The sequence below is a fragment of the Populus euphratica genome, unplaced genomic scaffold (assembly GCF_000495115.2).
Source record: "Populus euphratica unplaced genomic scaffold, PopEup_1.0 scaffold259.1, whole genome shotgun sequence".
NCBI classification, from domain to species: domain Eukaryota; kingdom Viridiplantae; phylum Streptophyta; class Magnoliopsida; order Malpighiales; family Salicaceae; genus Populus; species Populus euphratica.
The window spans coordinates 75,785-88,364 of NW_011500143.1; the positions used below are offsets into that span (position 1 = coordinate 75,785).

The 12,580-nt window shown below is 30.6% G+C and overlaps 1 protein-coding gene across 1 annotated transcript in view; it reads left to right on the top strand.

Annotated features, from left to right (window-relative positions):
- Positions 1-6,667: 6,667 nt before the first annotated feature.
- Positions 6,668-12,580, top strand: part of LOC105110689 (8-hydroxygeraniol dehydrogenase-like) — a 9,653-nt gene continuing 3,740 nt past the window's right edge. The window contains exons 1-2 of the mRNA XM_011005792.1: positions 6,668-7,030; positions 7,115-7,228. Of these exons, the coding sequence (XP_011004094.1) occupies positions 6,933-7,030; positions 7,115-7,228 (212 nt within the window). The 5' untranslated portion in view covers positions 6,668-6,932. The remainder of the gene's footprint in view (positions 7,031-7,114; positions 7,229-12,580) is intronic.

Consider the following 12,580-nt stretch of genomic DNA (forward strand, 5'->3'; position numbering starts at 1 on the left):
TTGAACTACTTAAAACATAGGTAGAGTAATGGAGCAAAATATCCGATGTATATTTATTTTTGCTGCTGAGTTTGTTTTGAGTGGTAGGATTCATCCGTAAAAACCAAAAAAATATAGTAGTAAAAATATGAATTTATTATTTTTACTTTTATATTATTTTCATTTATGTGTTGTACCCCACAACAAATAGAAAAACAAAAGTCAAAATAAATATACTCTAAATATCTGATAACATCAAAAGAATTGCCAAACTAACTTGCACAGTAATCAATTTCAATAAAGTTTTGTTTATTTGCAAGAAAATATAGAAAAAAAATATATCTTACTCAATAATTATTAGTATTATTTAATTTGACGGATACATTTGTTATAATATTAGAGTTTCCCATGAATAAAGTAATTAATAGTGTTTTTTTCAGTCTTATGTGTTGGGAGTGGAAACCAACATCTTGATCTGATACGGTATTACGGGAGTTCCTTAATAATTTAAAAGTTCAGTTAAAATATCATTACCAAGCTTGAATTACTCATTGTTGAATCTTTGATTTCAATGACCCAAAATGGCACACAATAGACAAATCCAGTCAAATAGCATCTCTTCGACTGCTTATGTTAATCAATTATTGAGTATTTTTGTCAAATTTAATTTACCTAAATGATGTGGTGGCATATAATAATTGAATTTTTTTAAAACAAAAAACAATTTTAAAAATATATGAATTGCTTATAAGAAAATCTCATTGCGGTGAATCACTGAGATATTTTGAGTTTTTTAATGGTAATTTTACAACAAACTTAAAGATTAAGAAGCTTATTTCTAGCATTTTGATCTTAAAAGAAACGTGAAAAATCTTTGATGAGAACTCATTAATAAGGCTTGAAGTGTTAACATAAAAAAGACTAGTGGTTTTTATGAAATGAGTATCATAATTATTGATAACTGAGTTGATCACTTTTAAGGTTTCGTCAAAGTAAATTTGATTTTATTATCGTTGAAGATCATCTGCTTTTAGTAGAAGAGGTGCACAATTTTGTTTTGATCCAACTGAACTTAATTTGAAGGTCTATAGCTCCACATTTATTTGTTTGGAAATATCAACCTGATCATCCTAGAATCTGAAAATACAGTAATGGTTGTTCGAAAACGAAATGTTGTTGAATTTGTTGAATAAAATAAGAGGTAAAATTTTGATGTAGTAGCTTATATTTATAGAGGGGATGTTTATTAGTTGAATGGTGATGGTTACAGTCCTAAACGTGGTTAAAAATGTCACATTCATTTGCTTGAAAGTGCTTACTTAATCAGTAAAAACTATCAAAGAAGAAGCTAAATAATGACTGAATAACGTGTCGTCTAGGTTGAACCTTAGAAATTAGGGGTTTTATTTTGGGATCCGAAAAATTTCATTCTAGTACCTATTTTTCTATTTGCTTTTAATTGCATCTGTAATTGTTTTTCAAACTCTAAATTTCATGTAATTTCACTCATGCCAAACTCAGTTATCAACCTCGAAGTTTAAAGATATTTTCATTTTACTTATTAATTTTTGATATGTTTATTTAAATCTTTAATTGACCATTAAACTTTTAATTTTTTTTAATTTGCCTCTTGATTTGGTCATTTTCTGCCCCTACAAATACACTTTTTTTTTCGAGTTGGATCATTGGTTTTAAATTTTTTAAATGAAATCTCTATATTATCTATCAATCTTCAATATTTATGTAAATAAACTCTTAATTTGATTAAATTAACTACTTAAAATTGCAAATCAATATTTAAACCTTGATTTCTTTTAATTAAAATCTAAATTTACTTCAAATATCATTTTTTTCTTGCAATTAAATTTATAATAAAATTAATTAAGCCTCCAGTATAATTAATTAAGGGATTTAAAAATAAACAATATTTACGAATGCAAGATGTCCTTGTCAGACAATTAGCATTGGGCAAGGGGTTGGAAACAAACGCCAACATAGAGATAGAGGTCGGTGAAATCAACATCGTCTACCAAAACTACGAAAAAGACAAGCCAGTTTCATCAACGTCATCTACCATCTCGGAAGCACTTGCGATTCCCACTTCTAAAGAGACAAGAAGTCCTTATAGCTACACCTTGGAAATAAACAATGTTATTAAGTCAAAGTTACCATACAGTGAATAAATGAATTATTTAATTAATTTTTTCTTTGTTTTCCCTTCTTTCTAATAATTGAAGATAATTATATATAATAGTATAAATAAAATTATTTATCATTATTTGTCTGAGATTTTTTTAATAGAATGATTAAAATGATATTGTAAAAAAAACCTAATAATACCATACTTTTCAAATAATTTTTTTGTACTGATTGGTTTGACTGTGAAAGTTTTTTTTATTTAGAGTTTTTAGGAATTTGTTTCTTTTACCCTCGTCTAAAGGAGCTTGTTAGTTACTATCATTTCTTTTAAAAGGAAACTCATATGGAAAAGGGAAAATTGATTACATACAAAAAAATATAAAATTATATAAAATTTTTATTTGAACCATCGAGTTTAATTTTAACTTAATAAAATATAAAATTAAAAAAACTATAATTAATTACCGGTAACACAGGACTAATCAATCATTAAAAGTATTTCATAAAACACATTATGAGTTCAGCAAAGATTTGTACTGATTTCTTGACTCTTCTAAAATAGATGGGACACAGATAGAGAAAAATCTAAATGCAAATGATTTCTTTAATACATGACTATGCAAGTCATTTATCTTATTTAAATATATTAATGTATATCAAACTTAAATTTAAATTATTGGATTATATAATTTTCAATGTGCATGACGTTAAGGTTATGACACAAAAGATTTGTCTGTTAATAAGGAAACTCTAAAAAGATATTTCGCTCTATCTAATTATAGGTAAAACCAAAACTAGGATATTTTTGCTTACTTAATTGGAGACCAAACACAATGTTACTGTATTCTGACACAAGATCACGCAATTCTTCACTAAAAAGATACGGGGGTGGAACATCCTTTTCAACTTTGCCAACAAAGAAATCCTTTTTGTTTTTTCTGTACCTGTGATTCTGAGGCAAGAAACTACGGTGACAGTAAAAAAAAGAAGCTTTACCCCTGTTTGTTAGCGTGAATACCTTGTTGTTCTTTATATAGTATGTACATGCTAGTTTTCTATGCGTGTTTCAACCAGAAACCATTCAATAAGCTGAGAAATCATTGATAGTCCACATCAAAGCCACTCTCATAACAAAATTTTGTTTCCTCGAGATATCATAAGTCAAAGCTCCAAAAGACCATAACTGCCTCAACTCATTAATTAACTATCAAAGACAAACATCTATATTCCACCCCGAACTGCTTGAACCTGGTATGACCATAGATAAAAATATGAACTCTAGCATCATACACATCCTCGGTGGCAAGTTATAAACCATCAATATAACCAGCTAACAAGAATAAGGAGCAGCAAATGACCTGAATGGGTTGAATCCATCTGTACACAACCTATGACACATGTTCCTTGATTCAGCTGAAAAGTGAGGATGCACACTGTTAAAGTGTTTCCATGCTTCACCGTTAAAAGGATGCATTATTACTCCATCAATCGCATGATGTGATTGGTGCCATGCCATGTGCTCAGTATTCCTTGATGACATGAATAACATTTGCAGTTTAGGTGCGATTGAGATATATCTAAGTTTTTTATATACCATGAGAGTCTTTCCTCTGCTGGTTTTGAGTTTGTAACAGGAATGCCCACATTTCATGCACTAAGTTAGCTTAACATTCTCAAGGTAGCATAACATGCAGAAGTTAGGGTACATGTCAATTTTCTGGTATCATAAACTGAGGGTTTCCTCATGGATTTGGCGGTATAAAAGTTTTCTTTTAGGCTGCTCGCTTCAGGTAAAATGCTTCTCGTCCATTTGATAATCTTGTCATAACTAGACTTACTTAACCCGTGATTTAACTTGATGGTGAACACCTGTGCTATGACCTGTAATTTATTGTGGTTAGTGCAACTATCCCACAATGGTTTGTCAGAATCTTTTAACAGATTAAAAAATCTTGCTGCATCTGCATTAGGTTCTTCTTCTACGATTGGACATTCACTGATATTACCCTCACTCATTCTCATTGCATCTATAACCATATTCCTGTAAGGATTACTATTGTCATTTTCAACTTCATGCATGTTACTAGCACTAAAAGTTGACCAAACCACACTTTCTACCATACTCTTATTAGAAATAAATAGTTTTTTGTGTGCATACTAACACAGGTAATCCTTCATGAACCATTTAGTTAGAAAATGCCTTGTTTCAACATCTTGATGCAAAAACTTTTTATTTTTACACTTCCTACATGGACACCTTATACCGCTATCAATAAAATTTCTTGAGATAAATGTTGTGAAATTAATAAAACCCTGAACCCCGTTACAATGATCCATCCTCCGCAATCCTTGAGGTGAGTCCCGATACATCCATGAATGATCATCCATGACTTCTATCCAACCTCTATAAAATTATGACGACAACATGTATTAATTAGTTATGTTACGTAAATAAACATAACAAAAATATTGGTTTGCCTTGACATTATACAACAAACTAAAAAAACACTTATGTTAAATATTCATTATCAATTATCAACCATCAATGTCCATACAGATTTATACATATATAAATTGACATAAATCACAACTTCGCAATAGAATTGATAAAAATTAAAACGGACTCATTAAACAAGCTATTATTTATTTCATCACAACTTATCTAATTTAGTGTAATTCAAACAAAGTTTCAATAATTTACAAACAAATAAAATTTGACAAAATCTAAAACAAACTATAATAACTACAAAATTATACATTCATACTACAAGTTTTCTTGAGAAATAACAATCAAACAAGTACATATGTTAATAAAAAATATATACTAAAAAAAAAAAATTCACATTTAAATCTTAAAACTAAAAAAGGATAGATTTACTTACAAAAAATGATAAAATCTACAATAATGGATGTTGTGACCACGTATAAAAGTATAAGAAAATTGAGTGTTTGTGTTGAGAAGAGGGGGAGAGTTGTGATGGGTGGTTGGCTATAGTTTGGGAGGGGAGAGGTGGGATGGGGAAGAAGAAGGAGAAAAAGAGTGTTGGTAGAGCCGGTATATATTGGCTTTTACTGATGGAATCACCGATGGAAAAGTTTCATCGGTATATTCGTTAGTGATTCCGTAGGCGACTATGCCATGTCACTGTATGGAGATCCTAGTTTGAAACTCTTGATCATTCGCTTGATAAAATTGTCTGAAAAAATCCACGTCATCACACCGCTACAACTTTCTAAAAAAACTATATAATCCATTGACGATATGGTCAGTATATACCGACAAAATCAATTTGTCGGTATGTACTAACCGTATCGCCAGCATGTATTGTCTGTTGATAAGTACTGATAGAATTGGAGACGAAATTATTTTTGTCAGTAAAAGTTACCGACAAAAAAATTTCATCAGTAATTCCATTGGTTTTCACTGATTTTCTAGAAGTGAAAATTGCTAATCAACAGTTAAATTTGATTTTTGTAATTAAAATCTAAATTAACTTCAAATATCAATTTTTTCTTACAATTAAATCTATAATAAAATTAATTAGAACTTCGATATAATTAATTAAGAGATTGAAAAAAAAACAATATTTACGATAGATGCATGATGTCCTTGTCAGATAATTTGCATCCAGCAATGGGTTGGAAACAAACGCCAACATAGAGATGGAGGTCGGGGAAATCAACATCGTCTACCAAAACTACGAAAAAGACAGCCAGTTTCATTAATGGCATCTACCATCTCGGAAGCACTTGTGATCCCAATTCCAAAGAGACAAGAAGTCCTTATAACTACAGCTTGGAAACAAACAATGTTATTAAGTCAAAGTTATCATACCGTGAATAAATGTATCATTTAATTAATTTTTTATTTGTTTTCCCTTCTTTCTAATAATTGAAGATAATTATATATAATAGTATAAATAAAATTATTTATCATTATTTGTCTGAGATTTTTTTTAATAGAATGATTACAATATATTGTAAAAAACCTTAACAATACCATAGTTTTCAAATAAGATTTTTTACTATTATTAGTGATTGGTTTGACTGTCAAAGGTGGTTTTTTTTATAGAGTTCTTAGGAGTTTGTTTCCTTTACCCTCGTTTAAAGGAGCTGGTTAGTTATTATCATTTCTTTAAAAAGAAAACTCATATGGAAAAGGAAAAATTGATTAAATATAAAAATTGAATTATAAAATTACATAAAGTTTTTATTTGAACCATTGAGTTTAATTTTAACTTAATAAAATATAAAGTTAAAAAAAACTATAATTAATTATAGGTAACACAAGACTAATCAATTATTAAAAGTATTTCATAAATTATATTATGAGTTTAGCAAATATTTGTACTGATTTCTTGATTTTTTTAAAATATATGTGACACGATAGAAAAAAATCTAAATGCTAATGATTCTTTAGTATGTGACTATGCGAGTCATTTATTTTATTTAAATATATTAATGTACATCAAACTTAATTTTAAATTATTGGATTCTCATATAATTTTGTTTTATAACACCTAGGTAGCTTCCTTATTAGACCCCAAACTCGTTCATGAACTAAAAAAATCTATGCGAATAACGTTTTCCCACAAAAAGTAGAATCACTTGCTTTTTTAGCGACAATCATGCCTCCTTCGACCTCACCGATGACACCATCTGTGAGTGCTGTTTACCAGTAAAATCACCTCCTTGTTCCTATGTATATATAGAAAGAAAAACTTGCCAAGCATAAAAAGAAGAAGAAGAAGAAGTCATACTATATATTTCCTGCCTTCCTTCTCGACGATATTTCTCTATCTGAAGCAAGCACCATGTCCAAGTTACCAGAAGAAGAACACCCTGTGAAGGCCTTCGGCTGGGCTGCTAGGGATCAATCTGGTCATCTTTCTCCCTTCTACTTCTCCAGGAGGTGATCGCTTGTTTCTCTATCTCCATTTTTTTGTATTTATTTTTCATTTGGATATATCATAACTATGTATATGCATATGTGTAGGGCTACTGGTGAAGAGGATGTGAGGTTCAAGGTGCTCTACTGCGGGATATGCCATTCTGACCTTCACAGTATCAAGAATGACTGGGGCTTCTCCATGTACCCTTTGGTTCCTGGGTAAGTTCATCTCTCTCTCTCTCTCCTTTCTTCCCGTATTTACGTTCACTTTTGATTACACAAGAGTTTGTAAATCTTACTAAAATATAGAGTAAGAAATTAGATCTGTTCAGAAAAATAGCAAGAAATCAGATCTGAAAAGAAAAAAAACACGTTTATATGGATTAGAATAATTATGGGAATTGTTTTTGGTCGAGGTGTTTAATTTTTAAAAAAAATTGTAAAAAGTCGTTAAAAATGGAGGATTTTGAGATCTGAAATTAATCACAGAAACTTGTTATAAATACTCGAAGCTACTGTAATCTCATTTCTCCACTGATTTTTCAAGTATGATTTTCCCTCATCCGTAAATAAAATAACACTTTAAAAAACAACACAAATATCTTCTTAAAAAAAAAAAAGGCCTCCCACTGGGGACCGAAAGTGGGACATATCGAGCTTGATTCTTTCAACAAGATGCTGAGCGACCAAGATGCGTCCTTAAACACTCGAGGGTTTAGTTTAGTGGTTAACTATAAGACTTGTCATGTAACTATTCTGAATTTGATTTTTTTTATGCATCAGCCTCCCATCCTTGTAGTGTTTTACCTATCTATTGAATTTTCAGAATATTCAATAAATTTGAAAATTAAATATAATATGCTTAAATTGGCTTGAACACCTCGAATTAAAAAAAAAATACATCATTTATTTAATAATCCGAGACAATTAATCATTATCAGGCTGCAATTTAATAACCCAATGCAGTGTTGAGATTGTGGTTATCCTCCCTCTTCTCCTCGCATATGGTTCTTTAGTTATGATTCTGTACGATTCTAATAATCCAAGGTTCCGGAAATGATTTAACTTAAAAATAACCCAAGGCTTCTGCCATTGCAGTGGGTCTATTTGAACCCCTTGCAGAAGAAGCTAGACTGCCTTCTCCACCTTGATTTGTCTCCATTTTTAAGCGCGTGTACGTAGAGGTGATAAAGTTCCACCTTGGTAGCCTAAAATGTTGACCCTAAGAGCAATTCTCACCAATGATGTAAGTCTAGAAGTAAGTTTGAGCTTGTTTGTTTGTGGGATTGTAGTTATAATTTTTTATATAAAAATATATATTAATGATTTTTTTTTTAAAAATTATTTTTAATATTAATATATAAAAATATATATAATAATTTAAAAACATTAAAATTATATTAATTTAAAGTTAATAAAAATATAAATTTTTTTAATTTTTTTTAAAAATTAAAATGTAGAAATAAAACATTCATTGTTCATGAAAAAGAAACTTACCGACCGGCCTTCTTTTCTAGGGGTTCTTTTCTGTTCTATTTAATGACACCTACCAAAAAGAAAGCAATGTTAATGGTAGAAAGGTTAGGTAGAATTGCTAAAGCTGACTTGCGCACTGACTACTTTAAATAAGATTTTAATGTGTTTATTTCCAAGAAAATATATAGAAAAATATTTTGCTCAATAATTATTTAATTTGACAGATATTTTTCATGAATAAAGTATTTAATAGTGTTTTTTTAATTAAAAAAAACCATATAGCATAAGTCAAATAACATCTTGACTTGATGAGGTATTATTGTACGTGGAAGTTCCTTAATAATTTAAAAGTTTGGTTAAAAGTGTAAAACTTAATTAATGATTTTTTGTTGCGGAATAAATATGCTTATAATAGAATCATAAGTCTTAATAACAAGGAAACAATACCTCCAGTCATTAATGTTCCTCATGTATTTACTGCTATTTTTTATATATATTTGACATTTCCAAACTTTACTCATTTTATATAGATGGTATAAAACTTAAGGTAATTGAGTTAGTGAGTATGAGAATCAAATAACATTATTTATAGCCAAAGCTTCCATCAAGCTTTAATGGTTATATGTTACACATATTTATTATATTATGGATAGTTATAAGTGAAACACTTCAAGAGTTCATGAATGTTACATCCTTAAAGTGAACCACTTAAAGAGTTTATAAATGTGAATGTTACATTGTGAATCACTTTAAGATCTCATAAATATAAAGATTACAACCTTTAGAGTGGACCACTTTAATAGTTCATAAGTGTGAAGGAGAGTTAGAGAGTCGTTTATAATGACTCTATAAGAAACGGTCAACATTCTCCCACTTGGTCCAAATTTGTAATATAATATTTCATCTTAAACCTATTGACAATATGTTTTAGTAATAAATACATGAATCATGGTGATAGGTCCTCTAATTGATGAGTATTATCTTCACTTTCTTTGTAGCTCTCTAGTGGTCTAAACCTGTATTACTTTGATATTGTCCTAACATTTCCACAAGAAATGCAATGTCAGGTCTTATACAGACTTGAGCATACATAAGGCTTCTAATAGTAGAAGCATATGGAATGTTCTTTATTTGTTCCTTTTCAATATCGTTCTTCGGATATTGATTCAAACTGAATCTATCACCCTTCATAATAGGAGCTACACTTGGAGAACAATCCTTCATCCAAAATCTATCTAAAACTTTATTAATTTAGGTTTCCTAAGACATACCCAAGATACCTCAAAATCTGTCTCTATGGATTTTAATGCCAATAACATAAAATGCCTCACACATATTCTTCATATCAAAAGTTTTAGAGAGGAATTATTTCACCTTATGTAGCAAACCCTTATCATTGGTTGCTAGCAAAATGCCATCCACATATAAAACAAGAAAACAAATTTTGCTCCCACTGACCTTTGGTATATACATTGATCCATAATGTTTTCTACAAAACCGAATGAAGAAATTACATTATGGAATTTCAAATACCATTGGCGGGATACTTGTTTTAAACCGTATATAGATTTCTTGAGCTTGCAAACTAATTGCTCACCATCACTAGAGGGGAATCCTTCAGGTTGTTTCATGTAAACCTCCTCCTCTAGATCTCCATTGAGAAATACTGTTTTCACATCCATTTGTTGCAACTCTAAGTCAAAATAGGCTACTAATGCTAAAATAATACGCAAGGAATCTTTCTTAGATACAGGAGAGAAAGTCTCTGTGTAATCAACTCCTTCTTTCTAAGTGAATCCTTTAGCAACGAGTCTTGTCTTATATCTCTCAATATTGCCCAATAAGTCTTTCTCTGTTTTAAAGAACCATTTACATCCAATGGCTTTTACACCATTAGGCAACTCAACAAGATCCCAGACTTGGCTACTCTTCATAGAATTCATCTCTTCCTTCATGGCATTGTACCATAGTTTTGTTTCTTTGCAACTCATGGCTTGTGAAAAGGATTCGGGATCATTTTTAGCTCCAATATTATAGTCATATTCTTGCAAATACACAACATAATCATTAGGAATTGCTGATCTCTTTGGTTTAATAGATCTTTTTAATGTTGTACCATTATATTCTTGAGAAGTATGTGGTTCAACTCGTTGTTTAAAAGTTCTTGGCAATTCTTGAACTACTTGATCTATTGGAATATCGCCAGCAATTTGTGGAACTTCAATGATTGGTTGTTCAACATCAGTTTATACTTAAGGGGTGTTGTAAACAATAATCAATCTATCACTTGAAGTAGAAGGTTGAGATTCTGAATGATCATTTTCAGATACAATGTTTCTGGTTTGATCGCTCTCATTGATCAAGTCATTTTCAAGAAACTTTGCATTTCTTGATTCCACAATCCTAGTAATGTGAGATGGACAGTAAAATCTGTAACCCTTAGACCTTTCAGCATATTCAATGAAATACCCACTAATGGTCCTTGGGTCCAGTTTCTTTTCTTGTAGATTATAAATTCTCACTTTAGATAGACATCCCCAAACACGCATATGTCGCAAACTCGGTTTCCAACCTTTTAGTAATTCAAAAGGTGTTTTGGGAACAACCTTAGTTGGAACTCGATTTAATATATACACTGCCGTCTTAAGTGCTTCAACCTACAAGGATTTAGGAAGTTTAGAGCTGCTGAGCATACTCCGCACCATGTTTAATAATGTTCAGTTTCTTCTTTCCGCCACACCATTTTGATCTGGTGAACCAGGCATGGTGTATTGGGCAACAATCCCATGTTCTTAAAGAAACTTTGCAAATGGCCCTAGTGCTTGTCCATCCTCTGTGTATCTACCATAATATTTTCCACCTCTATCTGATCTCACGATCTTAATTTGCTTATCACATTGTTTCTTTACTTTAGCTTTAAAATTTTTGAAGGCATCTAATGCTTCATTCTTATTATGAAGCATGTAGAGATACATATATCGAGAGTAATCATCTATTAAAGAAATGAAGTATTTATGACTATGTGAGTCCAAGTCTAGACTACATATATCTGTATGTATGATCTCTAATATGTCTGAACTCCTAGTGGCACCTTTCTTTGACTTGTTGGTCTGTTTTCCTTTTATGCAGTCCACACAAGTCTCAAAATCAGTAAAATCTAAAGTATTAAGTACTCCTTCATTTACTAATCTTTTAATTCTATCTATAGAGATATGATCTAATCTCTGGTGCCATCATTTAGAGGAATTTTCATCAATAACACATCTTTTAATACCAGTGTGAACATGCATTAAATCATAAATGGTATTATTTTGTAAATTAATGCATAAAAGACTATCAAACAAAACACCATTCCCAACACAATTAGATTTATAAAATAAATTGAATGATGATTTTGAAAAATTAAAGGAATATTCAAAAGGTAAAAGTCTTGAAACTGAAATCAAGTTTCTAAAGAAACTTGGAACATAAAAGGTCTTTTCTAACTTTAAAATAAAACCACTATATAAAATTAAATAGCAAGTTCCTATAGCTTCCACATGTGAGCCCATCTTGTTTCCTGATAAGATGCTTTGCTCACTTCCCACTGGTTTCCTTAGGTTTTGCAAACCTTGCATGGAATTTGAAATGTGGATTGTTGATCTAGAATCAATTTATCATGTGTTAATATTGACATTAACCATATTAGATTCATAACAAACAAATGAAGTTGGATTACCTTTGTCCTCAAGCTATTTTTGAAATTTGGCGCATTCCTTCTTCATGTGTCCCTTCTTTTTACAGAAGAAACACTTGGAATCTTTCTTGATACCAGCTTGGGGAGGTATTTTACCTTTCCCTTTCTGATTAGCTTGAGATTTTCCATTCCCATGTATTGTCAACATTATACTTTCACCCTGTTCCATCACTAGTCTCCCTTCTTCTTGAACACACATGGTCATGAGTTCATTAATTGATCAATTTTCTTTATGTGTTGTATGAGATTTTAGAGGGTCCATATTTATGCGGAAAGGTGTTTAAGACATAGTGCACCAGAAAAGACTCCGACATTTCAACCTCGAGTTTCTTCAATTGAGCCACAAGGTCCCTCATTTG